The 27137-nt window shown below is 37.4% G+C and overlaps 1 protein-coding gene across 1 annotated transcript in view; it reads right to left on the bottom strand.

The window, feature by feature from the left end:
- DDX10 (DEAD-box helicase 10) overlaps positions 1-27137 on the bottom strand; it is a 154715-nt gene that overhangs the window by 31540 nt on the left and 96038 nt on the right. The window contains exons 14-16 of the mRNA XM_038163386.1: positions 24706-24819; positions 22369-22530; positions 8597-8653 (exon numbers count right to left, since the gene is read on the bottom strand). Coding sequence (XP_038019314.1) covers positions 8597-8653; positions 22369-22530; positions 24706-24819 — 333 coding nt within the window. The remainder of the gene's footprint in view (positions 1-8596; positions 8654-22368; positions 22531-24705; positions 24820-27137) is intronic.

The raw sequence follows: 27137 nt of genomic DNA, 5'->3' as shown, positions 1-27137 counted from the left end.
ATTGAGGGAACCAACACAGAAAGACCCAGGTAGTAATGGACCCCATATATAAGATGAGCTTCATTTGGGGGAAGTATGGGCTTACCAGATTTCCCATGAGGTATTAAACAACCATGTGTTAGTTACTAGCTTGGCATTTCTTATTAACAAACCGCTTGGTTTATCAATGCAGCTGATAGTGTGAAAGAACAGAAAACTTATTAAAATCTCTGCACACTGTGGTAAAACAAGGGATATTGCACTACTCCTGATCTAATATATTTGGCATGAGAGGACTGACAAAACACTAAATTTTTAAAAACTCTGGAAAGAAATATATTTGAGATAATAGCCAAAAACTTTTTTTTTCTTTTTAAATGCTCATTTAAGATTCAGCATAAAGCAACTGGAATCCTGGTGAGTGCATGACCCCAGAGCATTCTGAAAAAACAACCATCAGAAGAATTTTAAGATGTTGGTAACTGCAGCATTATCAGTCAGAATGCAGATAATGGTTTTCTGATTGCCCAAATCAATTTTCATCACTAGTAGCAATTACAACTGCTATAGCAGACTATGTACAATACTGCAAGTAACACATTCCAAGAATATAAACAGGGGGAATGCTGAGAAAACAGAACTGCTTAATTTAAAACTAAATACCACTGCGTGCTGCATGAAGATGTCATCAAAACACATCTGAAAGATTACCCCTGCTCATCAGCCAATTAACTCATTCTGAAGTTCACATCTGAGATATGCAGCAAAGTCAAACTCTTGCATCTGAAGTCAATGATCTAAGAAAGTTTCAAACACATAAGGAAAGCTGCAAAGCAGCTCAGAGTACACCAAGAACAAACCAAGAACAAACCAGAACAAACCAAGGTGAAAAATAAACAAGTTTGAACAATCTGATAGAGCTTACTTGCGAAATGCAATCACCTGCACAATACTTCTACAGATAGAACTGAGGAATGTGAATACACCTGGCTTGTCACAATGGAAGAGGAAAAGACCTCTCAATCCAGAGAAAATACCTACTTTCCAAATAAAAGCTTTGTGTGAAGGCTGCTGTAAGCCTAAGGTCATTATGTCTGCTTTGGCCGGTGTTTCCCACTTCTTCTGGATTATGAGCAGAGGTGGAAAAGAGGGTGAAGATCTCCAGAAGGTCAGTTCCAGGCAATTCTTCTCTACTGTGTTGATTATGGCATCAAAGGACTGTTATGAGCCAAAGATAAGAACTCCACACTAATATACAACAATTTGCTGCTCCACTCATGTATGGAACACAGCAAATGAGCTCGGAGTGACAGCTTTAAATTTTGTGCTTTAGAGGGAGAGAAATTTCAAATACTGGTTATATACACTGTTCAGGAGTAATGCAGAGCAGATAAATAAATAAAGTATCATTACAACTAATTTCATATAGTGGTGTATTTACTAAGAAGAAAATGCTCAAAGAAAGGTTTATAACATTATAGAACAGCTTTTTTTTTTTTTTTCCTTCTTCTTTTCATGGATCTGCTGCTCCAGTACTGTCTATTGCCTCTTATTCCATGGCCAGAGTCAGGGAGGGACAAAATAATGTTCCATGTGCTGTTCACACAGAGACTGTTGAGGAGGGTGTTAAATCAGTGAAGAAACTGAACAAAAAATTTTGGAAGCCATGAAGAAAGTATGCCACTGTGCAAGGCTAGCAGAGCTCTTGAATTGCTTTCCCTGTGCTCCACCACACTGCCATATGCAGGCAGAAACCTGATGGTGGAATCCTGCTCCTAATATCCACAGAGACAGACAAAGAGTAAAAATGAAGGAGAGTAATATATACCTCCTTTGCTCTAAAGAGGGATGGATCTGAAGCAGCAACTCAAGTAAACATTCACTTCTTTGCTGAGCCCCATGCAAGAGCTTTGGTGGAATGGCGCCAAAGCATTCCTCAATTCTACAACTACCAAGGGTTACTTGTAACTATATGATACAAATAAATGATTACAAACCCACATAAGTCATGAGGAAGAGTGAAATGCATACTTACTCAGTTTGCAATTTTTAAAGCCTAACCTTTCAATAAGAAAACATAAGTGTTTCTTTTCCCCCTCAAAATGCCAATTTATTGTTGATTCTGAAATAAATAAAATTGAATAGTCTTTAACACATTGAAAGCTCTGAAGCTCAGCAGTTGTCTCCAAAACCTCTGTTCCAATCAAACTTACACAGACATTCTAAAAACAAAAGGTTTTCCTGAAGAACAATGAATTAGACAGTGTAATATTCCTGGAGCCTACTGGAGAAATTTCATCAATATTGCCCTAGAAATTTTTAACAATCATTTACAATCAAGTATAACTATAACCTTTGTGCTCCCTAACATGCAAGAAATTCTGTTACTCTGCTCTTAAAAATCCATATTACATATTTCATCAAAAGCTTCCCCAGAACTGCAAGCCACCAGTATTAGAAAAAAACCCAAAAAGTTTGAAGAAAAAAGAAGCTTCCTCTCTTCACCATAAATGTGCAAGTGAACACAAAACAAGAAATAAGGTATAGGTATATCAGACATGGTAATGAAGATGCACTTGTGTTGATGCACTGTGCATCAACCTCATCCCAGCAGACCTTCAGGGAATAAGAGAGTATTTGCAAAGTCCGCAGTCCCACTACTATGCTTCTGTGCCAGGTCTATGAAGAAATCACCTCAGTGACTGGTAAAACATCAGCTTCTGGCATGTAGAGCAGCAAATTCTCATCACATACCACATATGATTAAAAATAACAGTTGTGAATATTATACTCACAAAATTCAATTGCTATAGCCATGGTCAATTAGCTTAAATGGTCAATCTGATAAATATGTTTGAAATCCTCAGTGTGCTGTTGGATGCAATGAAAAGGTTTACAGAAGCATGGGTAATTGGCAAATCAATCCACCAGAATCCTTACTTGTAACTTGTTCAGGGTCACAACACCGAAAGATTGGTTTAATCATATAAATTCTTAATTGCAGAAAATACAGGACTTATTACAGCTCTACTTAAAGCAATTAAATTGTTATATTAACTGGAATAAATGTTATTTTCAAAAAGAACTGGAATCAATGTTCTTTTCAAAAAGCAAAATACATGTAATATTTCCATACATGCACAAAATACCCATTTTCAAATTTTAACTTAAAATATTGCAGAATACCTTGATTTTAAAAAATGTTTCAGCATACAAGTAGTTCAGAATCAGGAATTCATTTTCCATTTCACAACTTGACTTTGAAATGAAATTACTAAATTAGTATGTTAAGATGTTGATATCCCAAATTACTCTGTTTATTCTCAGAGCTTCTCAAGGAAATTCAAAACACTCAAACCTCGCATTGAATAAATAAAATACTTACAGCTTTTGGATATGCATCCAGAACACAAGAGTTAACAGACCAGAACTACTTCTAAACTAAGGTTAATGAAATTGTTTTAAGAAAGAAGTTTGTTTAAGAAAGAAGTTATTAAAAAGGATCAAATTGACATGGTAATTTCAGCTGTAAGCTCCTCACACTAAACATACTCCAAGGTTTTGTAGATGAACATGACCTCATTTTTTGCTGTTCTTTGTGGTTTTCAGAATCAAAAATAATTACTGATGAAGAATAATGTTAAGTCCTTCACAGTGATTGTCAAACACTTGTGACAAGACATAGCCTGTCCTGAGGCTACACCAGCACAACACAACTCTCTCCTCCTTAAGAATCACAAACTCCACAATCTCAACATCCTCCAGACCATCAGAATGATCTGACCCTGAAACTCTGCTCCAGCTCCAGAAATGACAGGGACCTAAAGCAATGCCTCCTCAATACCATCCATGAGAGGGTCATGAGAAGTGACCAGAACAATGCATCCTCATCATTAACCACCATAAGACTTTCACAAGAAAAGTCAGTGACTTCAGTGATCAAGGGGATTTGGGAACCTGGATTCACTGGAGAGACAGACCAAATTCCTCCTTTACTCCTGTAAACCTCCTTTCCACACTGAAAACACTGTTCACATTCACACTGAATCCAGTGTCTTCAGCCTAAGCACTAGGCCATGGGCTAGATGTCAAGGAAAAGGAAATTCAAGGCAGAAGCAGAGGTGATATAAACCCAGTAACTACAGGAATAATCCACAATGGATGAAGAATTTTCACAATATTCTGAAGTGTGTATTTCTATGAGTGGATTACCAGCCACACCTACTCAAGGGATTTGACTTCCCATTTCCTGTTTAAATTTTCCCACATGGTGCAAAGATTTCTTGAGCTACATTTGGCAAGTGTATCTCAAATTCCATGAGGGGTGCTGGAGATTAAAACAAAATGGTGGCTTTAAGCATTTTTCTGGTTAAAATCTCAACAGAGTATGAGACAAGGCACAGAAAAGAGAATGCTATATTGAGCATTATAGCTTGCAGAGATGTGATACAGGCTGGTATCAATGCCTGAATCTGCCATATCTTTGAGTATATGCCCCTTGCTCACCCACATGTATTTTGTAGATGTGCTCACAGCAGAAACATTGTGACTCTGAAAAATCTTAAATTATATATATAGCATATATTTTGTAAAATCTCATATGCAAGCACTAGTTCCTGTGGGAACAGCAAAATATATTAGAGGAGAGGGAGGGAGGAGAGAAGTTAAAGCATATTTATTATCCTGCTGTTGCTGTTGATCTTTTAATGTTCTATAATTATTCAGCAAGCATTCATTCCCGAGAAAAAGCACCCCTGACAACTGAGCTCTTGGATTTCTTCCACAAGTCAGTTTTCCAGCTGGGTAAGAATCCCCATCCTCAATTTCGTCCAGTGAAAATAGGAAAAAATATCTCAGTAAGGAAAATGTATTCAAGCTGGATTTCTCTATGTTTTCAGCAGGCTACATTTTTCTTATGGACCTTGGATAAACAGCTTTTGCTCTGCTAGTCAGAGCTTTTTCAGGTTTTTGTTTTGCTTTGGACACCAGCATGGTGTAACTGCTACAGGACTGCCAAAACCTGAATCAATGCACCCGACTGTCATGACTGAGCAAATTTTACCTCCTGACACTGCTTACAGATGACGTCCAAATTATTTCTAGCAGACAGCAATCAATGCCTTCTTTTAGGGACCAGGTATCACTTCCCGCATGATGCTGGGAGCTGATAGTTGAGGATCACCTAGCACATCAGTGCTGGGCAGGGAACAGCACCTTCTCCTGACTCCTGCTCTGCTCTCCACCCATGAAGCACAGACCTGTTTAGCTGCTCCCAGAAAATTCCTTTCCTACAAAACCAATTTTTTTTAAAAAAGGAATCAAAATCTTCCTCACCCCATAATTTTCAACACATCAGTGGTGCTCTAAGGCATCAGGGTAGCAAAAGACTAAAATCACTAAAGCAGAAATACAGTCCAGTTCAGCTTCATTGCAGCTAACAGTTGCTAGCAGGGCAAGGACTTTTAAATACTGGTTGAAACCTGAAAGTACTTTAAACAGATTAGGAAATCAGTATGTGTAGATTCTAGAAGAAAAAGTGGAAAAGCCATGAGCACAAGAATGTCCTTCTTGGGGCCAGGAGCTGGCTTCACCAAGTAACACCCAGCTCCTGTCCTGGGGCAGCTCCCTGCTGCGGCTGCTCAGTGCTTTACTTCTTGCTCAAAAGACTATTTCTTGCCTCATTATCTCCAGACTCTCTTCAAGTAAACAGTAATGAAATTTGTTGGAGGGTTTGAGAACTATAATTTAATCAGTACTGAGTGAGGACAAAGTATGTGCTTCTTTTCATCTTAAAACATTTCATTTGTACATATCACATCAAATTCTCATAAAATGGGAGACAAACATCTTAAGATTTTAAAAAAATACAATAAAACCCTAAATTTCCAGTTTTTCTTCAATAAGAATATATGAGAAGACTTCTTTTATCTGTTTTCACAGCCTTTTGCATGAAAATTTAATTAATGGTCATAAATACCTAGAAATACTTTCTCCAAAGCATCCTTTAAGAGTCTTCACTTCTTACTTAGTTTATTTATTACATGGAGATTTATCCAAGGTGGAGTCAATAACACTGCAGCTACCTACTCATCTAATCTCCTGCTCAGGCACACTCAGCAGAGCGTGCCAAAATCTGGTTAGTCAGTTCCAGTTGCAGCAAGCCTGGCCTGTCCCAGCATGACAAAGGCTGAGCAAAATCTTCCCAGCAATTGCTCCTGCAGCACCAGAGGAAAAGAGAGGACATCCTTCTCTCCTGTAATTTTTCTTCTCTTTTTTTTCCCCCTAAATTCACAAAGAATTATTATTTAATATTAAGAATGGGAAAGTAAATTTCTGGTTTGGTCATGTCAGACCTGGTGGGATGTGTACTAGTGAAAGATAGCAAAATACTTTGTAACCCAAGGAGTTTGTAACCTGAGGGAGACAGCTAATAAAACAAACAGGATAAAGCAGATATGGATAAAGCTGCTCTGAAGTGACTGGCTACTCATAATCGTTGATCTAGTCCTTTTCTCCACCTGCTAAACTGAATTAACATGGCTAAAAATACCTTTTCTACTTTTTTTGGCTCTCCTTATTGCTTTCCCTTTCAAGAAAACATTACTAATTACCAAAGGAGGTAGTGCACAGCAGAGTAAGTGGGTCACAAGCCATATTATGAAAGCACTAGTAAAAATGTTAACATTTTCTAACTCCTGATTTAGGGAGCATATGTTTTCTAAACTGGTTTACATTCCAATAGTTTCTGTGCTTTACCATTCCCTCCTCCTTTATTCCCCTGGGTATCTTGTACAAGCTGTTTGAGTCATATCCCACACAGACTATGGAGAACTTTAACTACTACGGCCTCATGTCTAAGATCCTGAGAAGCAGGCAGTGTTCTTAATTAATTCCTCAGACACCCAGCAGACAGAAACTGGCACCTTTATCTACTGTCTACTGCTCCCTTCCACTTCCAGGCGTGAACAGCCCAGGTCCAAGCTGGCAGCCTTTCCCAGTGGAAGCATTTTCCCTGAAATGAGCCACACTGAAAATGACAGGACTTGGCTGCACATAGTTCTGGCAAGAATAGCCTCTAAACAACAGAAAAAGCCCAACAGTTTTCATCAAGGAGACATGTCAACTCCTGAAGCTTGCACCTTACTGCAGAGAGTGAGCTAAGTGCTTCCAGAATAAAATGAAGTCAAAAGCAATTGCAGCTATGCACAGCTGGTACCCTCAAGGAGAGCATGTGCCAATCTCACACCAGACCAGCACTAGTAAATCAGCCTTACAAATGCAAGTGCTGCAAAGAAGAGAGGCAAGAGTGCACAAAATTGTGTGCTTGGGGCTAAGGCTCCACATTTAACCCATACCATGCCCACGGACACACAACCCCCCCCACACAAATCATTCCTCAACAGGGATCAACTTCATTCACTTTCCAATAGCATGGACAGATTCATTTGCCTGGCCAAGAACAGGATAGGAGATGTACATCAGCAAGCAGATAATTTTGAAAGAAATGTATTTCTTTCCACAGCTGCTGAATAACATTTTATTCCCTAAAAAGAGGCAAAATTAACAAGCAGTATTCATGAATGTGATACAGCCTGATTTGATCAATGTTTTCTCCCTTTATTAAGATGTTTGTTAATTATTCATTCCATAATTTTCCTAAAATGCTTGCTAAATGCATTAAAAAGTATGCATCTTTATACATTCAATTACAGGCAGAAAAATTCTATTGCTTGATTGGGGAGTCAGGATGCCAACAGCTCTCATGGCTTGCCATCTTTGAAGACAGAATCATACTTAAAACTGAGCATAACTAGGCTTTTCATCTGAAACTGTAATTACTTTCCACTTCAGAGTTACACAATGGAGCATCTTCCTATACTTAAGCCTCCCAGAGCACAGCCAGCTTGCAAAAATCAGACAAAGAACATTATTGATTTTCTCAAGGGAGTAAGATAGTTGCCAACTGTCAAGAAGAAACAGTAACTCTTCATGGGTGGCAAAAGTAGATGCAGTGTCACACATCACCATGTCCATATTCCAGAAATCACTGCAGCTGAATGAAACCTCAGTTTATTGTAAACTAAGCAACACAAAAAACTACAACAGCCTTTAGGAAATTAGCAACGTACGCATGAAGAAAAGGGTAACAAAGGTTCTGTTTGGAGTAATGAGGGGAAGGAATGCACTTCAATGTAAATACTTGCTGTTTAAAAAGCAGTTCAGCAGAAAAAGGTCGGAGCAAGATTTGGCACACAAAAAAATAATCTCACTGCCTACAAATCATAAACATGACCCAAGTCAGAGGAAAAAATCAGTACTTCAGCTGAAATTGCAACTCACCTGATACACATAATGAAGAGGATGAAATTCCAAAAGACTTCCACACAATTTATGTATTTATACACACACAAACATATATATTCATGCTTTATCAGAATCTTTCTATGCCAAGTAATTACAACCACATCAGAGGAAGGGAGTAAGAAAAGACAAGCAAACAGAAAATGCCCTTAAAGAGCATTTAATCACAACACTTTAATAAAGAAAGGAATGAAAGAATTTAAAAAGCATTTCAAACCTCAACCAGTAGCTTGATCAAAAGAACAAAACCCCTTACCTGTGCATTCTTATTCCTGGCTTCTCTCCTTGCTGCTTTTTCTTTTAGCCTCTTCTCCTGAAATAAACAAGATGAACAGTTTTAAAGCAAACTGCTGCAGTGTTTTGATTTTTTCTTTAATATTTTTTCTTTAATATTTTAAGATTAATGTTGAGCCATCCAGGTATTTTTAATGTACACGTTAGACTTGTGGTATTCACCCTACACGTTATTGAAAACAATAAAGGAAAGATCTGAATGAGACACCATTCTTCTTGATCTTAAAGGAAACCACAAAACTACAAGAATGACTGAAGCTCATATTTCATCAAGATTTATTACTCTTAAAGGAATAATGCAGCTGAGTAATTTAACAGAGCTAGTATTTGTCTTTAAAATAAGGTAGTTAAAATGATACTAAGAGATCCAATTTTCTTATTTCTCACTGACTTAAAATGAAATCAAATTCACTTTAGGAAAATTTTCATTTTAGTTTCTAACTTCACAGCTGCTTAAGTAACTGGGAAGTGAAAGCTAAAACGTCTTCTGTCTTTCATATCTCCATTACCAACAAACACTTTACAAAAGCATTTGCTTAGTAATTGCATCGATTCAGACACCATAACAAAGCTCTCTTAACCAAAACAATTCTGCTACAGGAAAATGACCTAAATGCAAATAAAACTCATCCAAAGCTGCCTGCTAGATCTGTCAGCATACAGAAGTGCCCAAGATATTTAAATCAAATGACATTTATTGCTGCTTGTTTTGTTTATTCTTACACCAACTAAAGTATTATCTCTATATTTATACTGCCAGGTCCTTGTAATTGAACATCCCTTAAATTCTTTCTTTCATGAGGAAAAGACAAAAATTCAACTGAGAGCACATTCTCTCGAAAAGCACATGGCTCCCTCTTCTTATCTTAGTGATCCTGATGACACTGGTATTGAAATTCTTTTATGATAGCATAAAAATATTTCTGAAATACAACTCGGTTTCTCTGAGCAATACAGGCCACCCTGGCATCAGCACATTTAGACTCAAGTCCACATAAAAGGAGACATTAACATCAGTCCAGGGTCAGCACTTCAGCACAGAGAAGGCTGAACTGCAGTTACATATCAGCTCACTCATGGGAGTGAGGAGAAAGCTACAGCTTCAGCAGACCTGGTGCCATTTCATCACAATGATGCTGCCAAAACATATTGGTAGGTATCACACAAAGTTGTTCAGAAAAACAGTGTTTGACTGCAGACATGGGAAAAAGAGAACACAGCCACCAAGATTTTCAAAGTTGGTGTCTAAATTCAGGGCCTTTTGAGACATTTGCCAGGTATATGTCATTTTCTATTCCCCCAATTGCCCACACTACAGAGGTGTTAGCTTATTTTCAAAATCCTTTTCGGTGTAAGTCAACCTCTTTTCTCCAAATAAAAATGAAACAATTCCCCAATGCTTTGTGCAAAGCTGTCTGACTCAAACAACTCAATACACTCAGGGTTACATACAAGGGCCTTTAAGGCATGCTGTGAAACAAAAAAAAAGAAAAAAAAAAAACAACCCATCCAAATCCACACCACTGTAGACAGACACAGGACAGTTGTCTTACTTCGGGTATGTTAAAGTGTAAAAAAGAAAAAAAAAAAGAGAGAAAAAAATACATTTAAGATTTAAGGCCACAAGTGCACCATATGGGACAACAAAAACCACCAGGACCAAGTAATGTCTGGTCTACATGCAGTTCCTCCAACAAAGTAGTCCTATGCATCATGGTCGTAACATGATCATCCATGTTAGAATTCCTTTTCTTCAAGTCAAATTTATATGTGTTTCTGATCCCTTTTACTTATGCTTTTCTAATTATTTACTTAAGTTTTCCATTTCCTCCACTTTACATGGTTTAGCTGCACATTCTCCACTCTTCGGGGTAACCACTGGGGCTCTCTCCTTTTTCTGCTAAAACTGTGGCAATATTCAAACTTAACTCCTCAATAGCAGAGAGAACATAGGTAGAAAGTAATACACCATATGTTACAAAGCAGCTTTTGACTTGGACAGCTTAGAAAATTTTGGACAGAGAAATTCTGATAGAAAAATTCTATGGTGTATGAAATGTCAGTTTTTTAACTACAGCTACAGGCTTGAGCAAATATAGCAGCAAAGTTCCTGCTCAAGGGATTTATAACAGAGCACTGAGAAGACAGCTATGAAAGCAGAAGATTGACATAAGGACACAGAAGAGGAGTACCCAGGCAGCATTATAAGCTGTAGTCTCTGAAGGACAGTGAAGACACAAAAAGATTCTAAAGTTAATAGGTCCAGAGACTGAAATAAGAAGCACAAGAGAAAAACAAGACAGAGAAGCAATCACCAGGAGATGCTGTCAAGACCTGCTTTTTTTTTTTTTCCCCAAGCATGGGGGAGAAACGGTTTGGATCTCTGTCAGTGAAAAACAAAAGCAGATTTTGCAGAGGGTGCATGTATGTTGGCACTGAGCTGGAACTAGGAGTGCATTTCAGAAGCCAATGTCCTAATCAGGCTGCTTCTGCTGCTTGACACTAACACTCTGAACAACACTGGGCATTCACAAGGTCACAGGATCATTCCAACTGCAAAGAACATCAGGAGGTCTCCTGCTCACAGAAGAGTCAGCGCTGAGGTGAGGTCATGCTGCACAGGGCTTCATCCAGCCATGCCAAAATCCCAAGGCTGGAGACTGCACATCATCTCTGGTCAGCCTGTGCCACAGCCTGACTGCTCTCACACAGAAAAATTCCCCATAAATCCATGCTGAATCTCTTGTTTTAACTTATGGCCATTGTCAGAGGTTTTGGTCCATGTAATTTGTGACATGTTAATTTACTAATTTGAACACTCAAGAGAAAAGCCATGTAGAAACTTCAGTGTATTCCACAGATGTATTTACAAGGTTCTGCTCTGACAAAAATATATAAATATAACTCACTATACATCTAGTTTCCACAAACCCATACTGGCTAGTATTATATTCTTTTCATTTAGTTTTTCATTAATAGTATTATATAGCTCAGAGATCTTCTTGGGCAGCTTTTAAAATTTACTGCAAATTATCACTTTTTCTTCACTCTTATAAAGCTACTTTAAAAGGACGGTTATAACCTCAGTAATCAAAGGGATGAAAAATTTTAGTCATCAACATGTAATATGGCTAAATGACTTGGCTTTAAAGAAGAGTTGCAAACCTTTTACCTTTTTTTGCACTAGAACTGACAACAGAAACAGCTCTGCCTAAAAGAAGCCCAAACCATGGATAAAGCTGTGTCTCATATATGGAAGAACTACTCATTGTTCTTAACCATGAAGTTAAGAAGTCTGACACTGGCTTCTTTTCACATTTAATCTCCTCCTCCTTCTACTGTTGGGTTTTAAAACAAAAACTCATTTAATTCTTAAAACTTCAACACAAATAAATATTTTAACATTTACATTTCATGTTCTCAACTTGAGACAAAAAATAATTTGTAAGAATAATTTGGCAGCTCTCTCTAGCTGGTGAGGTCAGGAATATGTGAAAGACACATTAATAGCTTAAATCCCAAATTTTTAGTTATAAAAAAATTAAGTCCAGCAATTTTGAGACTTCTTTCCTCTCAAAGGAAATCGCCTTCTCCCTGGACTCTCTTCTTTTTACATTTAAGAATTCATTTTACATTGTACAGGGGGTTTACTGCAATATAAAAAAATACAGTGTTTATTTCTGTTATTTCTATTATAAATAGTTTTGTTTCATACAGAAACTTTTCTTTTAGCTTTTCTGAGGTGTAAAAAATTTGTACAATGAAAGTCTCCTTTCTTTCTTTTAAAGAACTTATGAATAGGTCAGATTTACATTCAATAAATTCTTTCAGCTGGTGACAAGCTGCTGTTTTTCCATCCTAAAATTTCACTGACCTCTTATATTTCCTTACCTGAAGGCAAATAAAAGTTTCACTCAACAAAACTAATGCATATTATGGCATATTTAGCTCTGAGAGCATTAAAAAAGCCTGTGGCAAATCTATTTCCTGGAAAAATTTCATGCTCATCTGGGTCCTCTGAAGTATTTTTATTAAAATACTCAAGAACTCACTCAGGTTTTGATCCATCATTTAACACTAGATTTTTAATAACTATTCCTTTACATACTGTTGCCATAATTTGGAGCTACCAACCCATTCTATTTAACAGCGGAGGAAATGGTCTACCACACAACAGATCTTCACAGGTGACCAAGCCCTGGAACAAATCACTCCATTGCCTGGAAAAATCTGGCTGTCATTTGCAAATACATGTTGGTGAATACTGGAACCTTGTCTTGGTATCTGACTATCTCTTGTTATTTTAGTGGGACACAGCTAAATTCAGTCAGTTGTGCTGCAGAAAACACAGAGCTGTTCAGAAGTTCAGAGCAGCTCTCATACAGCAGCACTGCCATAGTCAAGAGCTGGTTTCCACCAAAATTTTGAAGCACAAATGTGCTCTGAAAACTGACTTAATAAACGGGTTTCCCACATTTTTCTTCTCCAAGATTTCACACCAAGCCTGAATTGTTTACAGGCTCATGGCTCACTGCTATATTTATATTGCTATGTAGCTTAATATTTCTCCTTACAGAGTCTAGAAAACAATCTACATGCAAGCACTTCTCCAACTAACATTCCCAACAAACATTCCAAAACAAACTAACATTCCTAAGTCAAACAAGAAACTGAATAAACTTATTAGTATTTCTTTGAATATTATTTTTTTAAAAAAATCTGGAAATACAGTACAATTTTGGTACCTATTAAATAAATCTTAAGACATTCAGGAAAAAAAGCAAAAGCATTTTTATTGTTTTGTGTTTGTTTTGTTGTGAGGTTTTTGAATCTCAATGTTTGGTTTTAGAAACCTATTAAATAATCTCTTCAAGCAACAAGGTACATAAACATAATGATGTAAAGCTTTACTTCATCTGTAAAGCTGATGTTTATTTAAAGGCAGGGAAACTGAAACACCGAGTAATCACCAATTTAAGGCAACACAGAGTAGGCATCAAAGGCATGTGAAAAACAGCACAGGGACAATCTTAAACATTAAACAAGGATGGAAAAAGTCTTAGAGGCAGTGGCAAAAAGGCATTCTCATTAAAAAGAAGAAAACAGAAGCTAGCAGAAACTGACCCTCAAAAGGACATTCTTGGAACAAAACCAATACAAGAAACCAGTGGACAAAGATCAAAATGATTCCTTTCCCACTTAGACCTGAACACAATGAGTGGGCTTTAAGGATAGGAAACTTTTTCTAAAGCTTTTAAGTGAGTTGGTTTAAACATTTACATGGATGAGAGGCTGGCCATGAGCTGTCAGTGCGCTCTCACATCCCAGACAGCCAAACTGGGCTGCATCCAATGGTGGGCAGCAGGGCCAGGGAGGGGATTCTGCCCCTCTGCTCTGCTCAGACCCCTCCTGCAGGGCTGCATCCAGTGCTGGGGTTCCAGAACAGGGAGGACATGGACCTGTTGGAGTTGGTAGAGAGGAGGGCAATGAAGGTGATCTGAGGGCTGGAACACCTCTCATATGAAGACAGGCTTAGAGAGTTCAGTGTGTTCAGTCTGGAGAAGAGAAGGATCTGGGAAGACCTAATTGTGGCCTTCCAGTCAGTCAGCTGGAAAGGAACTTTTTACAATGGCATGTATTGGGCAAGACAAAGGGTAAAGGCTTTAAATCGAATGAGATTTAGATTAGTTTAGATTGAAGATTATAAAGAAATTCTTTACTGTGAGAGTGGTGGGACTGAACCTACAGATATACAAATACATGCAGCGCAAGATAAAGGTAACACTAATTCAAAATACAGTTTCAACAGAATTACATGATGAATGAAGTTAGTTAACAATGTTTATAAGTAATGATTAAAGCTGTGGACTAAAATCTTAACAAGAAAGCAATGGAAGTTACACTGCAAACCATGCTAATATATTCTAGAGAAAAGTAGAGGAAAATGGGCAATGATGCCCTTCATCTCATTTTGTGGCTGCTTTAGCTTTGAAGGGATGATGCCAGTGGAAATTCATTACCTACAGAGGCCACAGGCTCCCGAGCTGTCTTAATGCAGCCACCCATAAGGAAACATCCAGCTCAGACACCATGTCTGAGGGAAGGCAGAAGAGCCCTGCAAGCATCTGTGCCTGTTCATGCAGGCACACAGGATCCTCAGCAAGCAAAGGGTGTAGCTCCTGCCAGAAGCTGCAAGGGTGCCTCACAGAGCCTGACACACAGAGGTCAGCATTTGGGCAGTTGTTCCAGCACATCCTCCAGCAGGACAAGCAGCCTGCCATGGAAGCTCCCTTACAGCACTAGGGCTGGTAAAGGCCCACTTTAAGGTTATGCCTGAACTACTTCAGCCTCCACCCACAGCTGTGTCCTCCTGGCATTCATGTGACTAATGTGCACACAAACGTGTACACAAACCAGCTGGTTGGAACCTGGGGCTAGTAACATCAAGGTTGTGGGATCAATTGCCATATGGGCCATTCAATTCAGAGCTGGATTCAATAGTCCTTGTTGGTCCCTTTCAACTCAGAATATTCTGTCACCTGTGATCTCATTTTCTTATTTTTCACATCAATAAGATGAGGTCAAGAACTCTGATTTTGCTGCAAGACTCTTAGAAAACATCCAAGGACACTTCAAGCTCTAAGTGTAGCCTATTCAGCTGTTGAAGTGAAAGATAAACAAGCAAGCCCTTGCCTCCACTGGCACCACAGGGAGACCAGATGGATGCTGCTGCTAAGGCTGAAACAGGATGCTTGTCAACCCACTTCTCAGTGTCCATCCCCCTTATCTTAATAGCTGTGCATCTGGAGCATAACAGCAGCACTGCCTGCGCACAAAAGCTATGGAAGGGCTCAGACAGGCTTTCTAATAAAGTAATACTCCCTGATTTATTTTACACATCTATCTATCTATACTTTGCTGTTCAGCTGAGTGCTCCTCTCAGCAGTAACCTCCTTCCCTTTATATTTTGCTCCTACGCTGGCATACTCATTACGTGAGTGAATTTTATCATTCTCACCCAGCACCACATTAAACCAACTGTACACATGGTAATCTGACAAATTCCACCTCAAAGCGCAGGACTATTCAGGTGCTTTATTTAATAAAGAGCATAATCCTGCATTGCAATTTTTTTACCCCTTCATATTACTTCCTTGGAAATATGATGCAACTTTCTTTAAGAATTAATCTAATTACTGATTTCAAGCTAAAAATACTGTTTTTCATGGGAGCATTTATCTTCAAACATACTGAACAGCTTGTGCTATATAACTTCTATTTTATAAAATAAAAAAATCCCTGGGGAGTCTTTTCCATTTCTTGAGCATGATATATGGTATTCAATGATTTATTACAATCCACTACAACTTTTAGAATTATTTTATAAAACTATAAACTGAACATGTTTAAATCATAACTACTCAGTCATCAACAGAAATCACATACAAAAGCAGGGAGGTGGAGCCTAAAAGTTCCATTTGGAATGGGGCTGCCAAAGGAAGGAGTAAGTCCTAGGGATACATTGGTGCTTGGGATGCCCTGAATATAGAAGTGCGGTTTGCAATGATATCCTCTTACAACTGAGACAAAGACAAGAAGGAGAAAAAGTACTAAAATGAATATGAAATACACTAACCCTAATGAGCAGTAAGGCAGACAGTAGCAAAAGATGTGAACTCGTAAGTCACTGACAGATGAACACTAAAGGAACCACACAAGCACAACCTTGGGAAGGTTCACACAGAACTTTGTAACTGCTAAGAAAAAGAGAAAACAGGTTATCTCTGCTTATCAGCCTCATGGGAATGAGCAAACTTAAAATGGAGTATTTGAAAGGCACTATGAGACTGAGCAGAAAGACCAGCATATGGAAAAACCCAAGGTCAGTGACTACACAAGGGCCCTATGATGTTGGTACAAAATGAAACATATTTAGGATCCACTCTACTATTTAATGTGTTGGTGTTTGTGCTTTTCAATCAAAGGAGTGAGATCTTAGTCCTGCTGGTAAACATCAGCCCTTATCAGCCAACAAGAAGAAATAAGCTTGTGCTGCCTGCTCTGTGCATGTTTATGTGAGTGCAGCCTCTCTTTTCTCTGTGGATATCCACAGAGTGTCTTGTGTGCGCCCCTCTGTGCAACACACGTGCAGGGGGCTCATCTGCAGCCTGGAACAGCAGCAGGCTTCATCAAAAACACCTGCAGATGAAACTGCCTGAGTTCAAACTCAAGGGATTTGGGCCCCTTACCGTCTGCAATCTCCCATTTTCAAAAATGAATTTTAATCAGAATTCAATACACTCTTTGTGAAAATGAAAGCTATTTATTTTATGATAGTCCTTACCTAAGTCTGGTACAAAGGATTGTCTTGTTTAGCCTTGGAAACAGTTAACAGAGTAATAATGTTTGGGAGAGCAAACACACAAAGGGTGAAACATTGCAGTGTTTCCTCCTGATTAAAATTATGCACTATGTCACTAACAAATGCATTTAGGGCGCAAGAGACAAACCAAAGAGAGGTATTCTGTTTCAGTACAGTTTCTAAAGTAATTCTGTATTTTCTACTGAACTAAGAACAGCATAAGCAAAACTTTGAGAACATATAGCCCCAAACATCAAGTGGTACAAATCAAGATCATTTCCGAGGCACAAGGGCCACAAAATATCTCCAGATTCCTTAGAGCAACATCAGTATCCCAGGAAGACTGTGCAAGGAGTCTCAAAAATACAAAGTATATATTACATTTAAAATACAGACTTGTGGTACAGGGCAGCACCTTCTGAAAGATCCCCCCATCACCCGCAGTCTAACTGAGTCATCTCTCTAAAAATATATTTGTTTAAGGTCTTCCAGGGAGGTACAGAACTACTGCATCTTGCAGTATCAGACCCCTGAAGACAGTCTTAGCTTGATTGTTACTAATACTACCCAAATAAAACTATATTTTAAAAAATATTCTAATGTTCTTCCTACATTGATCATTCAAAATTCACAGTGTATCTTAGTGGTGGGAAAGAGAAGTAAGAAATAAGGCTCCTATTCATTTTTCCTTCATCGCCAACGGCATTTTTCTGAGCTTGCGTTAGTATAGGGAAAGAGAGGTTATTAAGAAGTGAGATGAATCCCTCTCTGCCACTATTTTCCTCCTAACAACACTGCATTTTCAGTTGAAAACTTGAAAAATGGAGTGCCAAAGCATGTTCTGAATAGTTTATTCACTTTTCCCTTTATTGTTGTTTATAACATTTTACACATTTCAAATGGCTTTCATTAAACAGCCATTAATGCAGAATTCTTTTCACATCATCTTGATCAGAGTTACTGTCCTTCCCTTGTGCTCAACCACTAAAATTTACTTTGCTTCCAAAACTTCAGTAAGCATTAATTAAACTACAATTATACCTCAGAGTTTTATTTACTTCTATCCATCTGATTTTCAGTTCTTCTATATTTGCAGAGCAAGGAGAGGATAATAAAACGTGAGACTCATGAAGGAAACCTAATTATAGTGTAGATGCTTTGCAAGTTGCCACAAGCCTTAAGGCACTGCAACACACAACTCTTCTAATCCGAGCATCTCATGAATGCATCAAAACATTTTTCTGCTCATACAGGAAACTGTGCTCATTTAAATTACATTCACAAATGGATTTAAAAGCAATGGCCTGTGGATACTTCTGAATAGTTTTGTTCTTCATCAGAAACAGTTTTGCAAGGAAAGTTCATAATAAGCTTATGCACCATATTCCCTTAAAAAAAAAAAAAGCTATTTTGGAGATGTTTTGATTTTAAAAAGTTCACTTTTTCCCCCAGAGACCTCTAATCTTCAAGATTATACTGCAGAAACCATAAGAAAGGGATTCTCAATTGAAGACGACGTATAAAAGTACAAGTTTTATGAAAACACTGCTTTTTCCACATCCACTCATTACCTAAATCAAAACCTGAACCTACCTGTAGATAAAAAAATCTGGATCAAATAACATCTACATTTATAGCCTTCTGTAAATTGTTTTGTTGTTGTAAGTCACCATTTCAAAGCCAATGTAGTGACTTCAGGATTTAACACACATTTAGCTTGAGGGGACTTTATGATTACATGTACATAACCGAGTACCAGACTGCTACATTTGATTTATACAGAATGAAAATGCGTTTGTCTCTAGTGGTCTGCTAATCTTAATAACTTTAATAGATTTAGTAGGTTTCAAAACTGTAAGTGAAGGAACAGAAGAAAGTTAAGTTGATGATGTTAAGCAAAAGCAGAAAGGAAAGATTCAGCCACAGCTTTTTCAAAAAGCTAGGAAAAAGAGAGTTGTAGGAGAATTCAGCAGCCGAGGCAGAAAACCAAGAAACAGAGAGTTGTCACATCTGATATTGGAACATGCCAAATGGACAGATATCTTCAGCAGTCTGCTTGCAGGAAGGAAATTTAAACAAAGATGGGAATTAAATAATTAGCATTACTGCAGAAAGGACAGGTCAGATAACAGAGTTCATGTTACGACATGATGTATTTTGGCTCACAGTGAAGCACAGAGGATTTAAAAAGAAGCAATGACAGTCACAAGTGATGGATTTAGGACTTTGTATAAAGGGTTCTGCTGAATGCCAGCAAAGGGATATATAAGATGGGATTAAAGTATGTGACTTTAAAAAGCTCCTCTTTCAATGACACAAGAAAGGGCACTAAGACATCAACACTTACAAGAAATCCAAAGTCATGAAAATAAAGTCTCCTAGTCTTTTTACTGCTCTCACATCCTTTACTGGTAACACACTTGAATATTCATCTTTTGGGTTTCACCCTCTCATTCCAAATGAGGGCAATAAATAACTTGGACCACTTGCAGGTCAGGCTTACATAAACAACCAAACTTTTAATAACAAATTCAGACAATCACGAGGCACCTGATCAGGCTTCTGCAGCATAGTCATGATATATAGACTTGCATAGTTCTTCTTCTTTCAGATCACTGAGATGTAAGCCAAAGATTCAAACTCAACTAGTATCTGCTGCTGAGCAATTATCTTTTGGGAAGGGAAACCTTATGAGGTGGGAGAATTTTTAAATACCATTGGGAAGTCACTGTGAAAATGGCCACATAACTCGCTTTTCTTGTGAGGCACTTCAAATTTTCCCCTGGCATTCTGTTGTTAATGAAGGACAGATGACTTGCCCCATCAACAACACAATAAATTCCAAAAATATCAGTGAAAAAACAATTGCTGAAATGGCTAAAATAATGTTTATCTATGGCACTTACCTATGATTTCTGAATTATGCCATAGAACTTCCCCCTACACTGTGAATTTTAAAAATTACACATTTTCTGGTAATGAAAAAGTTGAGTAATATCTTTGCCACCTAGTAACTATGTAACTTCTTCATGAATTACTGGAAGAAGGCATCTTCTGATCACAGGACCAGTTTAAAATGACCCAAAAGGAAGGAGGTATGCCTGTCTCTCCTTGGATGAGACAGAAGAGCAGGGCTCAGCATATTTTCCCTATAATTACTATTCCAGCTGTTTCCTAAGCAGCAACAGTTGACTGTCAAGAATCTCAAACATAAATGGATGACTTAGTAATAAGGAAGAGCAAGAGAATCAATCTGTACGTCAGCCTTACCTTATACAACCTGTATTAATTAATACCTGAAATGAATTGGTATCCTGAATACCTTTTGTAGTGGGGAGAGAGATGCATCTTTAACCACAAAGTTTAGTGAGACAATGGGAGGGCAAATGAGGTTCTATCAGAGTAAAACCTATCACCTTCCTGCCCTTTCTTTCTTTGCAAGTTTCATCTCATTTAAATTTGGATGTTGATATTCTAAACTGTTATAAGACTATTCCAAAAATTAAATGACAATCAGGTAACTGAATACTTCATTGTGTGCAGAGAAGTTACATATGAAGCATTTTTCACCTCAAACTGTAACGTTTCAAATAAAAAATCTGAACAATGTCAGATGTGTGTCAGTCATGCAATGACTGAATGGCAGCCCTTAATACTTGACAATCATTTCACAGGATGTCAAAAAAAAGTCTTCTTCTTCTTTTTTGTTTTTTAATCTATTTCCTTCTTTTTTATAAACTATCATTTATTTATTTTATTTCATTTCATAAAGGATAACGCATGGAGTGTGAAAAATACTCACGCACTAATCTCCAAGAAGCTTCACATATGACACTTTCCATAATTAAAAAAAACCCCAATGACACTGATGTGGCCAGTGTGTTAATTTTGTCTGTATCAGTTTTGAAAAGAGACATTCTCTTTTCATAGTATCTCCACAGTTGAAGCATTTTTCTTCAATTCAGGGAAATATCTGGTCAACATAATTTGTTCTCCTCAGCACTATAGCAATGAAGCTGTGTTAACAGACCAAGAGATGGGAGTATTTTATCACTGAAGTCTGATGTCAAGCCTACAACAGTGTTACTCGAAGTGTATGAACCTGCTAGTGAATAAGTGATTGATTGCGAAGTCATAGAATCAGTCTCTCCTTCCCTGTTCATTAAGTGCATCCTTGAAATCTGATGGCATTGTTTTCTGTAAACTTGACTATTATTTCACTTAGAGCACAGCAAACATGATTTCTTTTCACCTCCTATCAACTGGAACTCTTTGCTAAAAATGATGTGAGTTTTTTTGTATTTGTCAAATGACTGCAACAGGACTAGAGGAGCGGACTCAAATTAAATGTGTGAAGTATGGTTTGACATCAGCTAGGACACTTCATAGCCAAAACACGACTTGAAGCTTTCACAAATTCCTTCCAAATTTTGTTCAAATTCAAATTTGTTCACAAACACTTGAAGATCTTGCATTAACTACTTACAATCAGTGGAAAGTCAAACTGAATTAAGTCCGCATTTACAGAACAGGACAATAAAACAACGATTTCTAACACTTTGGAAATTTGAAGCTTTAAGTATAAATCAGGCCTTTAACAACACATAGTCCTGGGATCTTACAACTATCCATTATCTGGAGAATGTCATACCCATCCCACAATTGCTAACAGAACGACCTCTGAGCTCAAAGACATACAGCTGTGTCCTATATGACAGGTACACAGCAAGGTCAGAAAACCCTGCTTTCGTCCATAATAAATAATAGAGAAGTAGTTAGAAAACTTGTGGTCAGCAACTTTTAAAGGTTTTTAAACACCAGAGAGAATCCAGACTGCAGATACTGATCTTTTCAAGTCACAGCCAGATTCATATCATGTAGTTTGAGTAATTCATTGAGTAAATTCTGATAGCCCTAAGCACACTAACACAAAAAGTTAACACTTTGGCCTAGCTGAAATATAACACTAAATGTGACACTAAATGTTGAGCAAATGGTAGTCTGAAGACATTTCAGAGATACTCTTTCACTGCCAGCAGGTTTTAGAGCACATATGCCTAATAATACTTTCTTTTGGTGAAACAAACCCTTCCAGTGACCACTGCTTAAAAAAAAATACTCCCACTAAATTCACCAAACTTTAAAGCTGTAAATAAAATTCCACCGTTACCAACACTTAATGCTGAGTAAGGCTTTGTGCTATCCAGCTATTAAAAGTTTTCCTGTGAGCAGTGTAGTCCTGAAGAAAACGGAAGAACTTAAATGAACTTGTACTACACTTACTTCACAATGTATTGAAGTATTTTACCTCACTGAGCAATCCACAGCACAGTACTTCTGTACTTCAGTAACTGAGGTAGAAATCAACTTACCCTATGTTTTTCCTTTACTTTCTTCCTGTATTCTTCTTTGTCAAATTTGTCTTCTTCACGCAGGATTTCTTTTGCTTTATCTAGGTTGATACCAGTGGCATCATCTTCCGCATCTGCTTGTGCCAAATTGGATTTCTGCACAGGTGGCCACTGCTGCACTAACTGAATTAGAGATGCCAGCAAGAAAAATAATGGTTAGAATAATTTTTTCCACATCACACTTTTGGTACCTTAAATATTCCGATACATTATTGTTCCACACCAAATAAAAAAGTCGTCTGCAAAGGAAACAAATTAACAAACCTTATTTAACACCACATTTGGTTTAAAATTATTATTTTAAAGTAATTGTCTCCATTATATCACATTATTGTTTCGTGAACTCACTTCAATCTCTTCCCTTATTTTGTCCTCTTTCCTGATTAGAACAAGTCATTTTTAATCCTGCTATTCATTTGGGGAGAAAAAACTACTTGCTCTCAAGAAATGACTCTCAGAAAAAAATGTGAGTAAATCTAAACAGTACCTTTCATGTAAACAACCAAGATTCCAACATATTAACCAAGACAAAAATTAGACAAGCCAGAGTACACAAAACAGAGTACACATGACTGCAGGTTCATGTTTTGAGGGAAGCAAGAAGAACAGGCATGGAAGGGTTTTTTGATTATTGTACTAAGACTGTATTGGAAATGTTTTATGACTCATGCTGAAGAAATGTTTGATGGATGACACACTGAACATATCCAGCTTCCCTTAAATATCTGAAACTCTGAATTCAAGACAAAGACTACACGTTAACTGAAAAATATCCCCATCTATCTTATGACCCAGTAGTTTATACCTTGTAGTATGAGCACACAGCTTCAAGGGAAAGTCTTTGCAAAATCATTCTTGCTCATGGTTTGGTAGAGTACCAACTCTTGAAAGGAAAGTACATGGCAGAAAATATAGAATGTCTTTCAGTACAAATACCAAACACATTTAGGACTCCCTAATGTACACAGGCTGTTTATTTAACAGGAACAGATAAATCCAACTCATTGTTTCACATCCTTTTGTAAAATTGAGTTTGTCCAGTTGTGTTTTCTAGAAAGATACATTTTTAGAGGACTTTGTATCAAAGATAAGCATGTGGAATAGAACAAAATTTCAATGCACAATTTTTAATAGCTCAGGGAAAAAAAAGCAAGAACAACATCCACAAATGAAAATTTTGTGTTTCCTTAAATGACACCCCTTTTCTCTTGTATTGCTTTTCAAACTGCAATCTTTGTGATTGTTTTTCTCTCCACTCTTCCTCCTTTTTACTTCATTGCATAGATACCTCAAACATTTACATATGAATTTTAAGTTGAGACAACAGCTTCTGAATATCTAAAAATATCTAATGCGGTTTTCAGTCAATGGGGCAACCTCTAAAACCTTTTACATTCTGCCTAATGTTAGTAATTATGCATATGGCTACACTCCCTTCACCTGTAATATAAAATGCTTCATTTTGTCAGGAAAAAAAAGCAAATTATATACTTGTAAAGGTGACCTCTCTTTCAGTTTATGCCTTACTGAAATTATTATGAAGACAGGAAAAAAAACCCACCCTACTTTTACCTTAGTGCTGGAAATGGAAGAACAACATGCACAGCATCTGAAGCTGTGAAATCAAATTATAGAAAAGTTCATGGAATGTGGACACTTGCTAGTTGAGCTTATTTCCACAGGGAAACCCTAGAGTGACTAGCATCCACAACAGTTCCTTTCAGTATAAAGTCAATAAATTTTTCTGTTAAAAGAATAAATCAAATAACTGGCAAATGTCCAAGCACTGCTACGTCAGCACCAGTAAGCCAAAATTTGGTACTTCCTTAGCTTTTCTAACAAAACTTTTAATCTAGAAATAGTGAATGCTGGGAACAAAATCAGGGTCTTCTTTTAATTCCAGTGCATTAACTCAAGACTTTGGGGAGCTTTGGCAAACAGCTACAGGAAAATTGTTTTACATTTCTGTAAGGAAAAAAACCAAGCTCTTGATTCCACCTGAAATTGAAGATAATAGGCAGAAAAGAGATACAGTTCTATACATCCACTTACAGCTCTCATACAAGTATCTTACACATACAAAAACGAAAAGAGGTCAGTGCTCAACATTTCTCTTTTTCTCACTGGAACTGAATTCTAAATGGAAGCTGAACTCTTTTGCAAAATGTAAGCCAATTACAAATACCACACATTTTTTAGAATTGTGTCTCTTTATACAGATATAAAGCATGTTTTTGACTTTATGGAAACTACAACTTCACTTCCGATCAAAATACAATTACTTTTAAGCGATCTTACCTCTCCATCTTCAGTAAAGACTATTTTTGTGTTAACTTTAAATTTCTTCTTCAAGATTTTTTTGGCTTCTTGGGTCTTAGTTGCTTTTTTCTTCATCTTTAATTTTGATGTGGTCTGCATAAAAGACAGTAAGTTTTCTTATGAGTTTTTTACTAGTCATGGAGTATATACTTCAAACTTTTTAAAAAGTAATTAGATGTATGAAAATTTAATTCCTAAAACATGCGTAGGACTAATTTCCAGTAAAAATCAGGCAGTGAACCTTTTCATAAAAGTGTTTTAAGCAGGATGCATCATCAGAAATTCATTTAGTCTAATAAAAATTTAGCATAATTTAAAACCTGCCAGTGCCAGGACACCTGGCTCATTCAAATCTCACTAACCTTTTAAAGACAAGGACACTAGATTCACCAGCTTATGCTGCTAGCAAGCCTCATCAGACAAGAAGTACAGTATAAATGACTTCAAGTCAGTAACTGATCAGACACCAGTTTCATCTCACTTGTCATCACATTGTTCCAGGCACCACAGTAAACCAGTCTGAGCTATCTGTGGGTCAATGAATACCACAAGTGGCCATGCAAGAATACTCCTACTTCATAACTTTTGTCTCTTGCAGAACATCCAGGAGGTGTTTAGGATTAAATACCATTTAAATATTGCAAAAGTTACTAGCATCATAAAAGAAAATAGTGAAAAAAAGTGGTGAAGACTCCAGAGCAACTAATGAACGAATCCACAGAAATTGTGAAATTCACAGAAAGCCTATCTTTGTTGCCCCAAGGCACTCATCTAGCGGCAACATCACTGAACTAAAGAATGTGGAGATTCACCACCCTCAACTCTTTTCCCAAGAAATCTCCTTTCAAGAACAAAGGCTGAATGTGTTCTAACATCTACCAGGGCACAATACACAGAGGACATTTTAAGCAGTAACTGACATTACAAAACTATTTTATAGTTTTGTATAGAAAACTATTCTGAAGGAATATGTGGAGACTCCATAGGAGGAGGCCCACAACTCATTCATCATCCCATAAAGACTGCAATCTCTCCACTACTCAGAAGAAAAGTGCCTGAAAAACAGTCACTAAACTGTCTCAACTTCTAATAAATAACAGAAAGCAGTCAAAGCAACAAGAAAGAAAAAGGAAAAAAACTGAACTTTTTCTCACTTTCATTTTTTATTTTGGTCATTGTAATCAGTTTCCACTTTCTATACTAAATCCACCATAAAAAGAAGCAAAAAAACATTAACTCAGAAAGTCACTGTCATTATGGTCAGCACACTAATGCACTAAAATATCAACTATAAAAGAGAAAAATTACAGTCCTTCTAACAGGAAAAATGGCTTGTGACAGCTCCTGTGCTGTGATATGGAGTAATGACCATATCTATTATAGAAAATAGTAACAGTAGCAGCACTTTTGTCCTCAGTATTGTCAAATGATTTTTGCTGCACTGTGCAGCTACCACAGGTTAGGTACATCTGTAACAGCTCAGAAAGCTGCGCTCATCACTGCTGCTTACCCTACAAACAAATTGTTTCACAAGCTGCATTAGCACAAAACCCTCACCTCAAAATACAGACTACTTAGTCTGTAGTCTGTCTACAGGACCTGTGCAGAGGAAGAATTTCAAGAGAGATGTACTTCAAGGTGGTGGGACAATACTATTCATCTCCACAGCATTTTCTGCCAGCAGCTGCTTTTGGCTTTCCTTTTTTAATAAACAGTCTTTTATTTCTCCACTGCTAATATTATTGGTACCAGTCTAGTATGCTACGATTAAAAATTTACTGTAAGATTGAAATTGGTACACCAGTATTTTGCAAAATTGTATTTAACTGTGAATTTCAGCTGTTTACATTTCTTAAAAAGGGTTTTCCCAGCTAAGGAGCACAAATATCCAATGAGCTGTCTTTACATGCACATGTAGGCAACATTTCCAGTTGTACCTTGTTCCTCTCTCCTTCCTCTGAATTTGATACAGTCCAATTGCATGGGAAAAAATGGGATAGTACAAAATTTCCAAACAAATAGATAGAACAAGAGGAGGAGAAGAAAAAAAAAAGGGAAGCTAAATTCCTTCACTATACTTCAAAAAGCATAGTGTAGGATCAGTGGGTGAATCTGGCAGATTTGTAATATTCCTTGTGTAGCATTACACAAAGGGATCCAAATTTTTTTAAACTTACAGGAAAACAAGCATGAGTATAAAACACTACACACTCTCTAGATAATTAAACTGTGGTTTTTATTAGGATACTGCATTGGGTTTGCATGGCCAGCTTTTAGTACCGGGGGGCCACAAGAGTGGCTTCTGTGAGAAGCTGCCAGAAGCTTCCCCCATGCCCAGCAGGGTCAATGCCAGCTGGCTCCAAGATGAACGTGCTGCCGGCCAAGGGCCCATCAGAAGCGATGGTAAAGCC

Source organism: Motacilla alba, chromosome 1, assembly GCF_015832195.1.
Source record: "Motacilla alba alba isolate MOTALB_02 chromosome 1, Motacilla_alba_V1.0_pri, whole genome shotgun sequence".
NCBI lineage: Eukaryota > Metazoa > Chordata > Aves > Passeriformes > Motacillidae > Motacilla > Motacilla alba.
The sequence above is the reverse complement of the archived record's forward strand: the minus strand, read 5'-3'. Positions and strand labels throughout refer to the sequence as shown.